This window comes from Grampus griseus (genome assembly GCF_964374135.1).
Source record: "Grampus griseus genome assembly, chromosome: 2".
In the NCBI taxonomy this organism is placed as follows: Eukaryota; Metazoa; Chordata; class Mammalia; order Artiodactyla; family Delphinidae; genus Grampus; species Grampus griseus.
The window spans coordinates 10,348,833-10,368,037 of record NC_139018.1 but is presented as its reverse complement, the minus strand read 5'-3'; the positions used below and the strand labels follow the sequence as shown (position 1 = coordinate 10,368,037).

At 47.2% G+C, this 19,205-nt stretch overlaps 2 protein-coding genes across 5 annotated transcripts in view; one reads left to right on the top strand and one right to left on the bottom strand.

Annotated features, from left to right (window-relative positions):
- Positions 1–1,752, top strand: part of PPP4R4 (protein phosphatase 4 regulatory subunit 4) — a gene marked incomplete at its 5' end in the record, with an annotated part of 118,879 nt that extends 117,127 nt beyond the window's left edge. For both annotated transcript variants that reach the window (XM_082648798.1, XM_082648797.1), the window contains one exon: positions 1,647–1,752. In XM_082648798.1, the coding sequence (XP_082504924.1) occupies positions 1,647–1,671 (25 nt within the window). In that variant the 3' untranslated portion in view covers positions 1,672–1,752. The remainder of the gene's footprint in view (positions 1–1,646) is intronic.
- A 4,023-nt stretch (positions 1,753–5,775) lies between these two features.
- Positions 5,776–15,531, bottom strand: SERPINA10 (serpin family A member 10). 3 transcript variants are annotated; one of them, XM_082647745.1, is made up of 6 exons: positions 15,481–15,504; positions 13,283–13,499; positions 11,808–12,575; positions 10,219–10,492; positions 7,572–7,722; positions 5,776–6,551 (listed from the first exon to the last, which is right to left on the bottom strand). In XM_082647745.1, the coding sequence occupies exons 3-6, from the start codon at positions 12,529–12,531 to the stop codon at positions 6,360–6,362; spliced, it is 1,341 nt and encodes a 446-aa protein (XP_082503871.1). In that variant the 5' UTR covers positions 12,532–12,575; positions 13,283–13,499; positions 15,481–15,504; the 3' UTR covers positions 5,776–6,359. The 3 variants fall into 3 exon arrangements, with proteins under 3 accessions (XP_082503871.1, XP_082503869.1, XP_082503870.1); XM_082647743.1 differs by lacking the exon at positions 13,283–13,499 and having other exon boundaries at positions 15,481–15,531; XM_082647744.1 differs by lacking the exon at positions 13,283–13,499 and having other exon boundaries at positions 11,808–12,579; positions 15,481–15,517.
- Positions 15,532–19,205: the final 3,674 nt, after the last annotated feature.

The following is a 19,205-nucleotide window of genomic DNA, read 5'->3' as shown; positions in this document are numbered from 1 at the left end:
TGATGTGCATCTTTTTGCAGAAACTCCACACTGGAGTCCCATTTAGGAACTGAACTGTATTATAATTTGTTCAAAAATTTTAATTGGTCATTGGTGTATACAAATATAGATGTATTCAAAATTCATTCAAAACTTAGAAATACATTTATTGAATAGAGCTCAAGGAAAGAGTAGGACTACATAATAGAAAAAAGTAATAGTAAATAGAAAAAATAATGTTGATAGTACAGGTTAGTAGTATTAATACAGAAGATATTTTTATTTACAGAGAATCTCTTAGCCATATAATTATTGCTCTAATGATTATACTGTGGAAGTTCCATTTAAAGTCTCAAAATAGAGGCAGGACAGGGTAATGGTCTATGGAGAGCACGGAGCTGGAGCCTCACGCCCTGGTTCCCGTGGCAGTTCCAGTGAGCACTCTGGGCCTCGGTGTGCCCGCGAAATGACAGGGCAAGGCTCACAGTTCATCCTCTGAGGTGCCTTCCATTCTGGCATCCTGAAATCCTTCCTCTCGATCACCCTTGACCCTCTTCCTGTCAAAAGATTGCCCTGGAATTCTTCTATTGAAGAACACGTTTAATAACATCAGAATGCAATTCATTCTCTTTTCAACTTATCCTTCTAAATGCAATAGGCATTTTTGATAAGTAAAGACCATTGAAGCCTAATATATTTATACTAGCTCTCCTTTATTTCAGATTACTATCTTTATCTGCTTTTTCGTTGTTGAGCATGTTTTTCCTTTTTATTGACTGAATTTTCTCTTGCTCGATATTTGTAATACATAATTATATAAATAATCATATAATCAGTTATATCTATAATTGATTGTTTTAAAAAATGCATCTAGAGACAAACACTCTGCTAACAAGTCACAGCAGTTTGTTTCTTCTTTCCTGAATATTCTGAAGAAGGAGGAATATTGGTATCGCAGCTGCTTTATCAGTGTGTAACTGAATCTGCAGGTCCACAACTCTCTCTCCATGTTATGTGGTTCTAATTCGGACTTTCTCATGTATGCACACCGCCACATAACTGAAATAGGTGATTGATATCTACATTGCTCATGTTTCTGTGGAGTATTATCCACCATTCAGTGCCATCTCCAAATGAAAATCTATCCTTTTTTTCTTCAAATAAACCTATGAAGTGATTTCAGAAACTATTAATTATCTCAGTTTTTGCTGCTCAAAAAAATTCTATGCAATACATTCTCCAGCTTTACAGTATCGTGGAGATGACACATCTGGTATTTAGGAATATCAGTGTCTTAAAGGAAGTACGGAATGCATCATATCTTATGTCTTTCAAGGCCAGACAATTGATATATTTTTAGGCTGTGTTAATTTCTGTTATGGTTATAGAAAGTGAAAAACGTAGGAAAAGTATGAATTGAACTGAATGCTATGTTAGATGCACATAGGATTTAGTAGTTAAAGGTTATTCCAAGTGATCTTTAATATGTAATTCACCGTTCTCATATATTAGGTTTATTCAAAGTAGATTATATCTATTTCTTTACTTTGTAAGCATTATATGGATAAAAATTTTCATGTTTTGTTTTCTTTTTTTCTTTCCTTCTCCTTCTTCTCTCTCTCTTCTCTCTTTCATTCTTCTCTCTTTCTTTCCTCCTTTTGACAAAGAAAATCCAGAAAATCCAATCCTTAAATCATCTGCTTGAAGGAGGCAGAACAAAGACAACTGGAGATAACGTGATCGATGGACAAAAGCTAAAGCAATGGCTCGGGCTTTTTTTTTTTTTTTTTTAATGAATGGGAAAGAGAGACATACATAATGGCAGCTGGTGTTGTTAAACGTTCCATGTTTGAAATTATATTCCCTAGGAGGTATAATATATATTTCTTGAATAATAATGTGGTTACAGAATTCCAATGTTATAGTGAAGTGTAATGAAACACAACTTTAGGTATGTGCTTTAACTACTGCTACAAAAGAGATAAGTCTGCATTTATTTGTGCAGGAAACCATCTATTTAATTGTTCTAGAGTTTAGCATTTACAAATTGAAAGGTCCAAATCAACTGAAATTGCCCCGCCTAGGTAATCACTTGGAGGGGGACTTGGGAGTAAGAATGACACTGCATTTTCTCACAAATCTCCAAGCCCAGTTGAAAAGTCACACTGTAACAGGGTACAAACAGCTGTCCGAAATTATATCAGTCCTATGATTGTGATGACAAGATGTTGTACCTCGACATTCCGAAATTAAAATTTGGCAGTGAAAATTCTACAAAGATTTCTGATAACTTTTAGCTACAACTACCTTAAAAATAACAGATTGATGATTTCCTTTATTTCCTAGAAGAATTTATTTTATAAATACTTTGTTTACATTTTAGATTGTACTTGTCCTTACTGAATTAAAAATGATGACTCTAGTTTGAATCAGCTGTTACTCCAAGCTATCATGCTTAAGCTATGTCAACAGCATATATTTGTACTAATGCTAATATTTCCATCAACATTTGCCTGTGGAATATATTCAGTTCTCAATTTTAAAAATGTCAGTTCTTGAGATATACTGTATGAAGCTATTGTCAGCTTCTCTATTTCAAAATGCAATCAGCATATAACTATATTGTTATTAGAAAATATTTGTTTTTTTAAAATATACTGATGTATGATAAAGATGATCTAATTTGTGAATGCATATGCGTGTGGTTACTTTTTATAATGTGAAATAATGAATAATGAATTTACTCAAAATAAAACATAGGTTAATGAGATACCTGTGTTTGTGAAAAAAGTTTTAAATACTTTCCTGCAGTTTTTATTCTGTAATTAAAGACAGTTCATTCTTAAGTAATGAACAAGAAAAGCGCACGGACATCAACTATATATTACCCAGGGGACAGCTACTCAGTGTGAGGCTTTCATGCTGTTTGTTTCCCCCTTTCCTTACATATGGCCTCTTTTTTGGCTTTTTTTTTTTTTTTTTTGCGGTATGCGGGCCTCTCACCGCTGCGGCCTCTCCCGTTGCAGGGCACAGGCTCCGGATGCGCAGGCTCAGCGGCCATGGCTCACGGGCCCAGCCGCTCCGCGGCATGTGGGATCTTCCCGGACCGGGGCACGAACCCGTGTCCCCTGCATCGGCAGGCGGACTCTCAACCACTGCGCCACCAGGGAAGCCCTATTTTGGCTATTTTTAGTGATTCTTCATACCTTTCATTTAAGGACAGTCAGGTAAATGGAATTGTTCAACCATTCATTTTGTCAGTAATTAAAAATTGAGTAGGTATGAGAAGCTTGACAGTACTGGTTAATTCATGTATTCTTTGTGGATTTCATTTAACTATTTTAGTGACGTCTCCTACTAACATCACTAACGTGGAACTGAATACATTATGATCTAGGAGAGAGTATTGGGCGTATGTAATGGACCTCAGAACAGCGTCAGTTTTTCTAGTACTTTGATTCATAGTCCACGTTGACTCTGTTACTTGAAAGAATGGAGAATTTCAGTTTATTTGTTCAAAAATAAATTTAGCAGAGTTAGGAACTTTTTATTTTCCACCATGCATGTGGGAGAAGAGGAAAACAATTTGACAGAGAAAAGTCACTACTGCTTATAGAGCTCAGAAATCTACAGAAGGCAGCTGCAGTCTTAGGCACTAAATTATCAATTAAGACAGTCAATTAACGTTATGTTTGGAGGTTTCCTTTTTTTTCCACAGAACATGATAATTTCTAAAGTCACTGAAATATTTGTTAAAACTATACTTCCAAGGACAGATATGTAAAAACAGTAAGAAACAAATTGGTGACAGTTATGAGTATCCACATATATCTCGATTTACACTGGAAACAAGACTGATACTCTTATAACAGTTCTTCGTTTAACAACTTATCAAATAGTTCCTTTAAACCAGTTGTGTGACAAGGAAAGATCTCCCTCCATCTGTAGCTGCAGAGAAATAAGGACATCTCTATCTGTTAATTGTGGAAACTTGCAGTTTTAAGGACATGTTCCAAAATTTCACTAGTTAGCGTTATAAGCAAAAAAATAGACCTGTAGAATCAACTTTACTGGCAGAAATGGAGAAGGCAAAAAGCATTTTACTTAATACAGAGGAACATATAGAGCTTTTCTTCCATAACCTCATACACATTTAAAAGTCATTTCCGTTACTTGATTTCCTGAGCTTTATAAAGACACCTTATTCTGGAGAAGTAAGTCCATTTTGCCTGCAGTTAGTGGACATACGTGAAATATTTGAATTGAAATGGAACAGTCTCTTTAGCTTGGCCCTAGTGGTTTTACAGTGAAGATGAAATGAATTCAACTAAGTCAGTAATCTGTTCTCAGTTGTTATATAGCATGTGTGTGTGTGAGAGAGAGAGAGAGAGAGAGAGTGTGTGTGTGTGTGTGTGTGTGTGTGTGTGTAGGAACAGTTTTTAAAACCTGACACTTAAATATAGTGAAGCATTGTTACAATGCTCAGAATTTTCCCCCTCAGCTGAAACCTTGAATTTTTTTGTAAGATTAAGTACATTTTTCATTGGTCTGCATTTTTTCACCATGCATATATATTTAGAAAATCTGAAACCTAGTGTTCTTGGAGCTTCTTCAAGCATATGTGGGGAAATATTAATTTTTTATAGCGAATAGGGCCATTTTCTACCTTAAAGAGTAATGTCAGTTATCATTGTTATGCCATCATTGTTTTGTGCAAATATGTGCAGAGATAAGGGGAGAGTTTGATATGTATGTTCTATGAATCCTTTGATAATAATGAACCTTTTTTATAACTGGGTTTGGCCATATTTATTTCAGAGGGTATTGTGTTCTCATAGGCTTTCATTTTTAGATTTCATCTCTTAAAAATGGGTAATTTGAGCCCTCTTTTATTTCTCTTTCTACTATGTTTCCATAAATGAACCTCATTAGTTGAATACTAACAACTCACTTAAGAATGCCAACTGCAGTTAGTCATCTATTTTTGTTTCTTTCTAGGCTCTAGAGTCGCCTGGCTTACCAATGTCAGCTAGTGCCCTTGGCAGGGAATACAGGAATAAACTCCTATCCAGGTTTTAGAATGATGAAGAGTTAGTCTCTAGACTGCTGCTTATTATTATTACCTATTCACATTAAGTACTATTTACATAACTCTGACTTATTGTAATAAGATGACTAATCAATACATTAATTTTAAGTATATTTAAATTGGATAGCAAACAGATAAAAACCCAATTAGGCCATTAGTCAACATAGTTGACATTCCAAGATTAGTTAACTCTATTCACGATTCTCTGAAATTACTCCTAAAATATTTTCTTGTCTATATAACAGAAAATGACTGGCTGAGAAAGTATTTGCTGTTTTTCTTTGAACCTTGGGACAAAGTCCATGCTTATATTCCGTCTAGCCACAGTGGGTAACTGAGAGGTGAGCACATGCTGCCTGTTGAAGTGGATGGACCCCATCAGATGTTGTAGACAGAAAGAAGAGTGAAATGGGCTTGGGGACTGGAGTCAGGAGAGGCAGGCTTCTGACTCTGCCATTGCTCCACTGGGTGACGTTTTCCTTCCTCTGAGATGCCGTAGGCACAGTGCCTCAAGCCCACGATACTTTTAGGGGCCCATGAATATGTTTTACTTCTTGCAACAAGCAAGTTCCATGCTTTGACTGCACTGGTATAAGGACAGATATAACCCAGAGTATATTCATCTTTATACCAGTGCAGTCATAAAATATAATTTCTATTATACACACACATATATATTTTATTTTTACAGAGGGAGGAGCCTGTGAAGACAAAAGTGCCTGGGGCCCACGAAAGCCATACTGCGGCCCTCTCTCCGGTTTCCCATTTCTTTGCTTTGTAAAACGAAGGAATTGAACTGGATGATCTGTGGCTCAGTTAACGGCTCCACGGAGTGGGTGGAGCCACATTGCAGCAGGACTGACCACGGCTATTTTCTTCTAATTTTAGTCACCAAGAAATGATTCTATAGTAGGTTAAAAATAAAACACTAATTTGCATTAGGGAGAAGTAAAGAGAGCCAAGCTCATGACCCATGGAGAATGTGTACTTGTCTTCTTCCCAAAGGCTTCGTCTTGAAATAGAGTTTTGATCTACCATAGTTTTAAGTCCAGATACCAAGATGGTCTTTAGTCAATAACAAAGGCTCTTAGAAACAGGCTTAAAATACCAGAAAGCTTGTACAAACATCTCCTTAAAATAAGTTTGAATTTAATACGCAGATTTATCTAAGGATGGCTCAAACTAGCATCTGAGGACAAGGGCGCGACACCCAGTGCCAGTGTCCTGTGTAAGTTCAGACACCTCAGATCCAGCGTCTGCTGTGGCTCTAAGGACTCGCGCATGTCATCAATCACAGGAGAGTCGGATTCACCACCCTGCCCAGAAATAGCACGATTCTGGAGGTTTCTTCATAGATGATGAAGTGGAACGGCCGGTCCACTTTGATGATGGGAGGCATGGAATAAGCAGTGATTTCTGACAGGGTTCCCACCACCGCCTCTGTTCCCTCTTCATCCACCTCAATCATCGCCCTTTGTAAAACCTGGAAAAGGAAATACATGGACGGCCGTTTGTGTGCCAGCGGAGGTGAGGGAATTAATTGAGCCCCTGGACATTCTGTGTTATTGTCCTACCCACGGGGCCATGCTCTCAGGATTGAGTGGTACAGGGCTCATCTGCGCAGAGAGGAATGGTCTGAGGTTGCCCCAGCGACTGCCTTAGAAGCCCACAAAATACCAGGAGACACCAGGAACCGATTGTGAAATTCATTCTGGGTAGGGACCCAGGGACTCTGTGGCTGGCCACTTCATGCACACATGCATCCAATGAACAGATACTTATTTAGCATGTACTTTGTGCTACTGATTTTTGAGCCGAGCTGGTGTTCCTCCTGGAAGGTTTTCAAGCCGCCTGGAACCCCTGAGAACTTTGACCTTCCTTCTGGCAGGCTAGGTCGGGGCAGGGCTGTGGTTAGTCTTCTGTAGCAGCTTCCCAGCACCTGGTACTGCTCTGAAGTGGTCCATGGGGTAAGCCCCTGGGTCCCTGAAGTCGTCCTGAACTCTGGTGGCCTGTATTTAGGCCACCTGTTGTGTCTGAGAGGCCCTTTTGTCCAGGAACCTCATGTGATGTGAGTGACGGACCTGTATAATTATTATAAGAGGCGATAATGATAGTAATCCCTACTGTTTTGTAGGGATATTTCAGACAGGGTTTCCACAAGGGGCGGGACGTTAGCCAGATAACTTCTGGGGCTTTCTTTCATCTTTAAAGTGGTGCAGTTTCATGGAATTTTGAATGAATCTGTGAACCAGTTCCATTTTGGGATAAATTTCTCCTTGAGCACTGGGAGAGTAGAGAGAGAGCTCTATATAAGAGAGATTAAATTAGTTGAACAGATGTTTTAAAAAGTAGCTCCAAATTCTTAAGACATCCAACCTGGGTGCTGTTTCAATTCTTTTGGAATTTTAATCTAATTTTCTACTACAGCTTGGCCTTTTATCAACGTTAAATGGTATGTGAAAATATTCGTTGGTTTGGGCCCCAGTGGAAGATCCTGACTTACCTTGGATACTTTAAGATTTCTTTCAGTAACTGAGAGATCACTCAAGTCAGCCCAGGGTGAGAAGATTCTTCTGATTCCCATCTGTTTCAGCAGCTCATGCATCTTATACTTCTGGTCTAACTTGAACTTTGGAAAGAAAACTTCCATTTTTCTGTGGTACAAGTACATATAATGGTGAACTGTAGACAAAAGCCATAGATTCTGAACACTAAAAAGGTCACACTTTCTTTTAACCTTCCCCCAAGCGTATGCCCACTAACAAGTCTCCCTCCGTTGACTAGAGCTCTTTCTGTTCTTCTGTAATGAATGGCCTGACTCAGAGGAGAGCTTCAGCTTCAGGGAACCAGCTTCATTTCCCAGCCAGTGACTCGCATTCTCTTTAGCAAAGAATGCCACACTTTGTGTCCGTTTCCCTGGGTTTTAAAAACAACCCCAAACCAACCACACAGCTGCTGCCATCAGTCCTGCAGACTCCAGGCTGTTTTCAGATTACAGAGACCCCCCCGGATTTTAGGAGAACCTTAAGAGTCGGGATGGACAAGGGGAGGGGAGTGAAGGGAATTTTCAACCCCCTACCTACCTTTAGCCAGAGAAACTCTGATATTATCTATTTTATATATATATATATATATATATATATATATATATATATATATATATATATATATATATATTCACACAATGGAGTTTTTTGTTTAGAGAGATGAGTTCTGTGGCTCAAAAATGAAAAGAATGAAAACTACTAGTTGGGACTAAATTAGTCTTAAAGAAGTCCCAATGTCTTAATCTGTGAAGTACAGCCAAAATACCAATACCAATTTCACAGTGTTCTTCAGAGAAGTAAATGAAATTATATATGTTAAGCACCCAGAACAATGTCTCGTGTAGTTTCCTTTTGCTCCCTTCATCACCCCCACCTCTCTCTCTCTCTCTCTCTTCCTCTCTCTTCCTCTCTCTCTCTCTCTCTCCCTCTCTCTCTCTCCCTCTCTCCCTCTCTCTCTCTCTCTCTCTCTCTCCTCTCTCTCTCTCCCTCTCTCTCTCTCCCTCTCTCCCTCTCTCTCTCTCCCCCTCTCTCTCTCTCTCCCTGTCTCTCTCATCCCTCTCTCTGTCTCTCTGTCTCTGTCTCTCTGTCTCTCTGTCTCTCTCTCTCCCTCTCTCTCTCATCCCTCTCTCTGTCTCTCTGTCTCTCTCTCTCTCTCTCTGTCTCTCTCTCTCTCTCTCTGTCTCTCTCTCTCTCTCGGAGCTGGGCCAGGCTGTCGGGCTGCAATATAACTGAGGACATGACATGCCTTGGAGACTGATTTATAAATGTATCCCCACAAACATTTGTTGAAGGCTTATTATGTTTGAGTCCTATGCTAGGTTCTAAGGATTTGAAGGAAAAGAAGAAGAATGAAGAGAAAATGAAACTGAAGATCTTTAGCTGGACTCCTCTCTGTGCCAAATGCTGAAGTGACAGGATTCCGGAGGCATCGCCGTGGACTCCTTACTGGCGCTGCCTTCCCCCCACCCCAGTAGGTGGATAAATTTATTCCACAAGCATTTGCGACCCTGCTCTGTGCTTCCGACCCTGCTCTCTGCACGCGGCCCCCTGCCCCAGTCGTCTCAGCCAGTCTCATGGTTCCATTTACGTGCTGCTGACTCCCCAGCCTGGACCTCACCCTGCACTCCAGATCTAGCTGCCTTCCTGACATCTCCGCCTGGATGTCTAATAGGTATTTCTGATCCAGATGTTTCCGACTGAACTTTTGAACTTACCTCTCGGCGTGTTCCTCCTACGGTCTCCCCTTTCAGTAAATGGCAAATCCTTCCTTCCCGTTGCTAAGGCCAGAAACTTTGCCTTCACCTTTGACTTTCTTTCCCTCTCTGTCACCCACATCCAGTCCGTTAGCCAATCCCGTCACCTCCGGCTTCGTCACAGATCCAGGACCCCACTGCTCCTCGTTACTTCCACTGCCGCCACCTGCCGAGCATCCTGACCTAGGTGGCTACGCTGACCTCCTGGCTGGTCCCCTTGCCCCTCCCACATACCCCTAGTGTCTCTTCTCAGCACAGGCCGTACTGCTCCTCTGCTTGGCTCCAGTGGCTTCTCGTCTCCCTTGGCAAAAGCCCAAGTCTTTTCCGGGGCCAGTAACGTACGGTCCCGGGTGACACCTGCTGGCTCCTCTGCGACCTCATCTGCTGCTGGAGCCTCACCGGCTGCCTCGCTCTTCCTGGAATCCAGTAAGCACAGTCCCGTCCCAGCACCTTCCCACTTCTGCCTGTACCTCTTCTCTCCCCCAGCGTACCCTCAGAATCCTCCTTCCTCTTAAGTGTTCGCTTACCGCTACCTTCTTGACCAGGCCTTCCCTGGCCCCCACCTGCACCCCCCTGGTGCTCTCATCACTAGGACGTGAGCTCCGCGAGGGCTAGCATCGTGCATGCGTCCCAGTGCCTGGCACGTGGGAGAAACTTGATAAGGGCTGGCCGAGTGAATGAACGAGCCAGGCGCTGGGATAGATGCTGATAGAGGGGGAAACAGGACAAACGCGGCCCCTGCCATCGGGGAGCCCGCAGCGGGCTGGGCTGGGACGGGCACAGAACGAAATTGTGGGTGCCCGTAGGGAGGGGCCCGCTGAGCTGGAGCAGGGCGACGAGGGAGCTGTACCTGGTTTTCATGTTCCTGAGCCACGTGTCCACCAAATCTGTGGTCAAGTAGTCCTCAAGGGCCAGGTGGTCACCTATCCTTCCCATGAGGACCACCAGCATGGTGGCATTTCCTCGGTAGGGCAGCTTGAGGACGTGGCAACGAAAATTCTTGTCAAAAGTGGAGGCAAACTTGCCTGCCCTGTACATCATGGGCACCTTGACTGCCTTGTACTTGTCCAGGTAGAAAGTGTCTGTCTCGGTGAGGACAGGGTCAAAAGGGGTCAGCCATTTCCCTGAACAGATAAGAAAGAAACTCGTTGCAGAAACCGCCCTCCTCGAAAGCATCGTTCTTGCTAAAGTAATAAAGGGCCAGTGTTCTATCCCCTTTTCTGCCCAGCTAGGAAACGCATCCTTATCAGGTGTGTTTTGACCGCAGCTCAGGCGGCCAAAATAAATTCCCCAAAGATCAGCCTTTCGCAGGCTTCTTTCCCAGCTGGCAAAACGTGGATCCATCCAGAGACCCTGTTGGCATCACACACAAAAGCACGGAGATATCTCCTAATGACCGCCCCCCCCATCCCCTCATTGTTCTGGACAAAACACTGGGTGTTTTGAGTGAACTTTTGTTCGAGTGAACAAAAGTCACTCATTCCAGCTGGAGCCCAAAGGACCCACCTCCTCCTTCTACACTCGCTCCCTTGGGGTTGGTTAGCTCCAACCTAGAGAAGACTTCAGGCCTGTCCCCAGCCCTGGCTGCAGGAGGGGCCCTCTGACCGCCACTTTGTCTAGTGCACACCATGTGCAAACAGAGGCCACCGTGGCAAAATGATGACATTCCCGCACATCCTGTGCTCGGTGAGGCTCTGAGGGCAGGAGCCCCTGGCTGACAGAGAGCCACGCGACCCAGAGGAGGCTGCCAGCGTGTGGGCCCCTGACTCTACACACTGATGTCTGTCTGGCCTGGCTGACTGGAAGCATGTCCTCCTCCCGGGCTTTGCAAGTCCCCTAGTGTCACCTTCCTGCTACAACTGTGGCCACACCAGTCCAGTCCTCCACGAGAGAGGCAGGATGGGAAGGACCCGGGATGAGCGTGTCAGGAGGCCCTCGTCTGAGTTTGGCCTCTGCCATTTATCATGTGATGTCTCTGAGCCTCAGTTCATCTCTATGGTAGGTGGGAGTGTGCATTTTCTATATTGAGAATATGAGGACAAGGGACTTTGTCACTTGCTCCAGGACACAAAAGTAGAGCGTGAAAGAGCAAAGATGCAACCCTAAATCTCTCAGATGATATGCCTTTTTTTAAAAAAAAACGACCCAAAGGGTTCCCCGTGTCAGAATGTCAGAGGAGAGCTGTGTAGACATGCTTAGAAAACTTAAGCCCTGCAAGCACCTGGGCCCCCAGGGCAGGGGCATCAAGTGAAAACATTGTCTGGCACTGTGCCTGGTATGTCCTACATGCTCAATGTGTGTTTCACTCTGTTTGTAAAACCTGAGAACAACATGTTCCTAGGAGACCATTTGGCGTCGACCATACACAGGCCCAGCAGGAAAGGAAGAGACAGGCGAAGAGAGCCATGGCTCTGGGAGAGCAGAGCATTATCAAAGTACCTTTGAGCAAGATGTAATCCACAAGAATTAATTTGGTGTCAGGGTTAATCTCATCAAAGAGTTTGGGGATTTTCCCCTGCGTCTCTTTGTTAATGTGATGATTCATGAGCCCTTTGGCCTGGGATGCGTTGCGAAAATTTATAGTCACACACTCCATATCGAAATACCTCTTGGAGAAATTGAGGAAGGTCTCTTTGACATCAAAGTCCTCGTGGATGAAGGCAAAACTCCCCTGGGTCAGGCCCAGCTCTGGGTTGTGGGACAGGCTTTCTCGGAGCTGCTTGAAGAGGGCAGGCAGGCGCGGGGGCCGGGTCTGGTTCACGGCGGGCAGGGTCTGATTCAGGGCCTGCAGGCGGAGCCCCGTCTCCAGCTGGGCTCTGCTCTGTCCCCTGGCCCCCAGGGTCAAGGCTGCCATGGCCCAGGCCAGGCCGAGCGGGGAGAAGACCACGTTGCCGTCGTGCCTCATGGAGATCTTACGAAGCAGGCTGAACCCCAAGTTGGAGGTCTCCCCAGAGAGCTTCTGCCAGTCGGCTGTCAGCCAGGGGGGGCCCTCGTCCTCCTGCAGGACCCGCGCCCCCTCGCTGCTCTCGGTCTGGGCCCTGGGGGTTGGCAGAGTCTCCAGTCCTGCCTGGGCCTCTGGTGAGCGGGGACCAGGGGTGGAACCGGGTACCAGCCACACCTGGGCCAGGAGGCAGGGCAGCAGGAGGCTCAGCACCGCCTGCATCTGGGCAGCGTGGAGGCCCGGGAGGCTTCCCTTTGGCAACAAGGCTTCCTCGGGAGAAAAGAGGGCAGAGATTATTTTTAACGGCTGATACACACCTCCTCCCTGTGTCCTGGTACAGCTCCTCCAGGGACCCGCTTCCTCCCTGGGGGACGGGGCTTAGCTCCCTGAGCCCTGCCTCGGGGACACCCTGAGCAAGTTGGGGTCCCATTTGTCGCCTGAGTGGGGGGCGCATTATTTCACAGGGTGAAACCGCCTCAGGTTTCCATCCAGGGCCGCGCCCTCGGGCAGCTCCTAGTCTCCCCCAGCTTTCCCCAATCATCCCACTTCCTCCAGCGTAGTGGCAGGCAGCCAAGAAGAGGGGGATGGAAGAGGAGGCGGTCTGGGTGCCCGGCCTCACTGGGTGCGGTCAGAGCAGCGGCCGGAGTCAGGAGGTCTTCCCAGGCTTTTACTGGTCTGCTTCGTTCACTGCCCTTGATCGCTAGACGATATGGCGGCAGCCCGTCCAAGCTGAGGTGCAGGGACCTGGACCTGGGGACATGTTTGCCTGGGGACTTGGGGGGTCTGGGTGGCCGTCGGGGCAGGGCAGGGGGAAGTGCTGAGTTTGCCTGATCGGGTGGTGGGATCCCCCCTGCGGCTCCCCTAGGGCACTCCACCCAGCCCTGGGGCCCAGTTACAGAACTCCTCTTAGGAGCTCCCGCCTTCACTCTCCCTGGAGCTCCCCAGCACAGAAACAGATAACAAGCTGACTCACCATGCGAGCCTGGGCTAACGCTCCACTCTGGACGGTCTCATCTCATCCTCACTGTGACCTGTGAAGTGTGTCCTCCTCTCGCTGCCCCGAGGCTGCCTATTCTAGTGGGGCCAGCCTTCCAGCACAGGCAGTGGGTCACCAAACGCCGCACTCGCCACCACTGCCCCCCCTCTGGCCTCCCTCACATCCTTGGGCACCGAGCCTGGTCCCTGAGCACCTGTACAGTTTCCATCTGAATAAACTGTGCGCTGGGCTGTGCCACCTGCCTGTCTCCACACACGGTTCCTGGTGCTCCGCTGACACCCCCAAGCCTGTGTTCCAGAGGCTGTCTGGAAGGTCACCAGGATGCATCCTCACCCTCTTCTGCCCACTGGACCCACTGCCCCAATGCGCGCGGGGCAGGCGAGGCCGCAGACCTCACGGGAGCTCCCGTCAGCAGAGACCCTCATTCTCAGGCCACCTGTAGCAAAATGCGGCGACAGGGTGAGGTTCCCAGGCCTCTTCTCCCTGCCGCAGGGGACTGTGTCCTCGCCTGTGCCTGCTACAAAGTGACCCCTGGCCCCAGGACTCAGTGCGTTGCTCTTTGCTTTTGCTCAAGGGCGCCATAGAATGTGGGGCCTCATTCCTTCCACAGCTTCAGTGGCGTGACCTTACTCAGTGAGATATTCCTGCTGTTTTCTAGCTGTCAGCCTTTAGGAAACTCTGGCCGATTCTAGACGGCAAGCCTGCATTCAGTAGGTCACGCCGACACTGCACATGCTGGGTGAGTACCTCCTGGAATGTACCAAACGCATCCAGGTTCTTGCCTTCATTACATCACAGGATATAGCACCCCTTTGTAAATTAACCCCACAGCGGGACACTCCCAAATTCAGAATCACTTCTGTCTCTGACAGCCATCAGGAAATGATCCCAGCACAGCAAGTAGATGTCACCCCTTCTGACTGCTAAGTCTTTCCTCAAAGCTCCACCTTCAGTCTGGAGTGGCAGCCTGGGAATACACTGGGCGGCCCTGCACGCTGCTTACTCGGCAGTCCCATGCATCCCCTAGGGTCTTTGTTCCCCTACGGAACAGTACAGAATCTGTGTGCAGGGGGCATCCCCTCAAACACCAGGGTACAGCCGAGGATGCCATGAGTGAAAAAGAACGGAGGACACCTGGTTCAGAATGGAGTCAGGAAGCCATGCAGGGTGGGCGCTCACGCATTCCCGCTCATCTCAATATTCATGACCAGCAGGAAGAAGGAAGCTTTCCACACACCTTAGTAACGGCGAACTGCCCACGCTTGCGGCCAACAAGAAGCCACCATGACTCTGAACTCCCATTCTCCTCCGATGAGCTTTGGTTCAAAACAACACTCCCCAGCTTCCTCCCTGAACCTAATAAAAGCCAACCTCGCCTTTGTCTCTTTGGGACTTGCCTATGGTTTGCCATAGTTTGTTGGTCCCGAATTGCAATTCCTCTGCTATTTCTGAATCAATTCATCTTCGCTTAATCGTAACTGCCATTAATTTTGTTTAAGCATGACGCAAGGATGCAGCATCCTAGATAGAACCCGAGCAGTAAGAAATCAACCACCTACCCCCCACTTCTCAGCCCTGAATAGAGCTGGAGCAGCAACTCTACCCCCAGATCTGGAAGCAGGGGAAAGTCTCTTGCCTGGGCAGACAGGTCCCTGGGAAGAAGGCCAGGGAGTTGTGTGGGGCTTGCACAGTGAGTGTGGCGGGCATGAAGTCTGAAGCCTTAGAAACCTCTTCCTGGGGACGTCCCTGGTGGCGCAGCGGGTAAGACTCCACGCTCCCGATGCAGGGGCCTGGGTTCCATCCCTGGTCAGGGAACTAGGTCCCGCATGCATGCTGCAGCTAAGAGTTCATGCCATAACTAAGGAGCTTGCCTGCCGCAACTAAGATCCAGTGCAACCAAATAAATATTTTTAAAAAATTAAAAAAAAAGAATCCCTTATGTTAAAAAAAAAAGCATCTTCCTCTGGCTTCCTGCAGAGGAAGCCCCCTATGTCTACAACATGCCTCTTACCTCCCACCCGCACCCTATCCAGTCCGGGAATGAGGGCTCGGCACTGCCTAGGTGCCCACCCCCTCCCCTTGAAACCCGCTCAGAGAGGACAAGAAGGTCTTCTCTCCCCATCCCTCACTAGGCAGACACTGTGAAGGCCTCCCTTTAATCCGCTGCCTCTTACCAGTGAGGTGCCGCCAGGTGCCTGGGAAGGTCCTTCATTCAGGGCAAAGACAGAAGGTTAGGGCTTGCAGCCGAAGGCGTGCAGCAAATATTTGCTCTTCCAAAGTGTGATCCCCCGGGGGACTGTTACTGATTAACATCCTGCTTGGAGATGGTGGCATTTCTGGAAAAGCCAAGATGGAGAGGTAGGCTTCCCATAATCCCCAGCTGCCCCTGCTGGTCTCGGAGAGACAGCAGCGAGTGGTGGCCTGAAGCAGGATCTCAGTTCCCTGCCCAGGAACTGAACCTGGGCAGCCTGGGTGAAAAACCAGGAATCCTAGCCACTAGACCACCAGGGACTAGAGGCTAGAAGCAAGGGTCTCCTGCCCCATTTGAAAAATGAATTTCTCAAGGAGGCAAAAACAGGTACAAAGTTTATTATCAGAGACACAGCATAACATGAGGGAGAGCACACAGAGAAACAGTTTATTTAAGACAGGAGCAAGGCAGAGAGACACACCTGGAGAGAAGGAGTGTGGACGCCCTCCCTAACGAGGACAGTGCAGTAAAGAGGTGATTCAAATCACTTATATAGGACAGCTCTTCCGGCTCTTTGTTTACCTGGTTTCTTTTTTCACACCTGCCCTGCCCTAGAACCCTCCCCAACAGGCGCGCACCGCTTTGTGCTAAGATGGATTCCAGCGCAGAGGCCTGGGGGTGCATGTCCACACTTAGTATGGGGTGGCTTCCCCTCCCTTTTGATTCCCAAGGAGCCTTCCTGCACATGCGCAGAAAGGGAGGTTTCCTTGACCTCAGGAGTTGTCATTTATCTCTTTTCTCCAGCAGAGCTCAGCTCCTGCCACTCACTTCGTCCTTGGAGTGTCTGGGGGAAAACAAAGCTTCAGTTTTACTCTGCTTGACAAACACCAGCTCTCCGGCCCAGGGGCCCATCCACCTCCTACCTCACTGCAACCCTGACTCTGGGGGCAATTCCTCCACGAGAATCTGCATCTCAATCCAGGCAGTGCCCTAGTAAGATCCAGCTCCTTGCGGGATGCAGCTGCTACAGGCGCTGAACACCTCATGTGAAGGGAGGGCTGGATCCCACAGAGGCCTCCTGGGTCCCCAACCCAAGGCTGTCGGGGGCGGGGTGGGGGCAGAGATGATTGAGACCTGGTCCCCCCCCACCAAGGAACTTTCAGTCCAGTAGGAGAGACAGACCGGTAAACTACCACCAGCCATACAGAGCCTATTTCAAGGTCAACTTACAGCTTCACCAAGTTGATGGACTTGTGAGACTGGAATCCTCAAATACCCAAAGGCAAGGCTAATGTAGACCCTTTAAGACAAAATCTCGCAGACCTATTAGACTCTCCTGTTTATAATGTAAATATTTTATGTGCCTCTTACTACCCTGAAGTGAAATTTGTAGTTAATAGAACCTACCCACAAAAGTTAAAAAATAATAATAATGCTTTATAATATGGAGGGGAAAAAAGGAAACTATAAGAAAATAATGTTTCTTTTAGTATGTAAATGCTCTGGCACAACTACACTAGAAGAGGCAGTGATGCCATCAGATGTGGGACAAGTTGGAGAGTTCCCTATATCCTGCACACCTGCGTATTGGCCATTCCACTCTACAGCCAGAGTCACTTCCAGTGATGTGGTTTTCTGCAATGGTGAGTCATGCTCAGAGCCTGAAAAACAAAATATAAATCTTCCTCTGATTTGTCTTCATAGAAAATTCAGTGGGAATTAAAACCTTGGGGGAAAGTGGTGTTTTTATATGAAATAAAACACCCGTGGGACTGTGAGAGTCTAGACTCAGATCATTTATAAAATGGGTTTTCACCCGTATGGACTTGCAGTGGGACACTGGAGTCACGTGGGACCTGGGTCGCTTCACTGTGATGGACAGGCCTGCATGTTCCAGTACGTCTGGCATCTCTGGCCCTCACTCACTAAGTGCCAATATCGCCCCTCCAAATCCTTGTGGAAATCAGAAGTGCCCCACCAAACTTCCAGAGTATTCCTTTGAGGCAGTACCTGCTCTGTTGAGAATGACTGCCTGAAGAAGTCAAAGTGAGGGGAGGAGACGGACGAGGCTGGATGGCGGGGGTTCTTGGGCCAGACAGCACGGGAGTTGATCTCAGGGTGTCAGCAGCGAGAGGCGGCTTGAAGCGAGATCTTAGTTCCCTGCCCAGGAATTGAACCTGGGCCACCTGGGTGAAAACCAGGAATCCTAACTGCTAGACCACCAGGGGCTAGTGGCTAGGAGCAGAGCCCTGGCTCTTGTCTTCTTTGAAGACTCTGTGGCTGTAAAACAGGCACAGAGTTGATTAGAAGCACAGCACGTGTGGGAGAGCACACAGAGAGGCAGTTTGTTTAAGACAGAAGCAAAGCAAAGCTACACACCCAGAGAGGGGTATGGGCGTCCTCACTAATGGGTGCTAAAGTGGTTGTTTAAATCGCTTACGTAGGGGCCGTCTTCTGGGTCTTTGTTTTCCTTCGGCCAATCATCTTGCTTCATTTCCCACATCTGATCTGACCCAGGGCCTTATGCAATATGCGCGTGCATCTTTTAGCCAAGATGGATTCCAGCACGAGGGTCTCTAGGAGATGGACACACATATTATGGGATAGTGACCCCTCCCTTTTTGACCTTTGAGAAACTTTTCTGTGCGTGTGCAGTCGGAGAGGTCTCCTTGACCTCAAGAATGAAAGATGTGGTCATCTGATCTTTTTACTCAAGCAGAGCTTAGCTCCTCTCAGCTCCTGCCGTCCATTTTGTCCTTGATATGTCAGGGAGAGACAAGCTCCAAGTTGCTCAGCCTGACAAACCCCAGTTGCTGAGCCCAGGGGCCCTTCTACCCCCTAGCTCAGTGTCAGCTTTGCCTTCGCATCCCTGGAGTTCTGCAGCTGAGTGGTGGCTGCAGCGGGCCGCCAGGAGGCAGGGGTTTCTTCCTCCCGGCTGGGGGAGTGTCAGCTCAGCCAGATGTCTGGGAGGAACCGGTGAGCATGGAGGCTGCGGAGCACAGCGTTCATGGGGGCTTCAGAGGTGCCATGAAGGTCATCGTGGAGCATTTGACCGTCTGGGATGATTTTAAAACTGCTGCCAGGATTTCAGAAGTGGATCTTTGAAAGGATGGCAGCAGAATGCGTTGGAAAGAGTGTAAGGGCCTGTCAGACACCCTGGGCTTGAATCCCAAGTCCTTCAAATTCCTAGCTGCTGGACCTTGGGAATGTAACCTAACCTCTCTGAACTTGCTTTTCCTTTTCCATAAAATGGCCCAAACTGTGCCTGTGGCTCACGAGTATCTCAGCAGCACCCAGGAACCAGGAAGTCATTGGGTAACACTGTTTCTAAGGCGGTGGGTCCTGGCTCTCAGGAAGGGTGGCTCAGAAGTTCTCTACCTTCAGCAGGTCAAGCTCAATTCCTGCCCCTGTACTGTGAGTTCTTTCACCAGCTGTGTGACCCTGAACAAGCTCCTTAACCTCTTCTTGCCTCAGTTTCCTGATCTGTAAAGTGGGGCTGCCAGGGCTGCGCTGTTAGGACTGTCGTGGGGCTTAAATGAAGTAGTGCCTGTGAAGAGCTTGGTACCTGGTAGGAAGAGCTAATGAATGGTATCTGTTCTGTGATTTTAGAGCCAGAATGAACCTCACAGGTAAGCCGAGACCCTGGATTTGGACTTGACAGAGGAGGAGCTGCAGGCCCACAACCCTTAAGGCCCTTCCTGCCCGTGT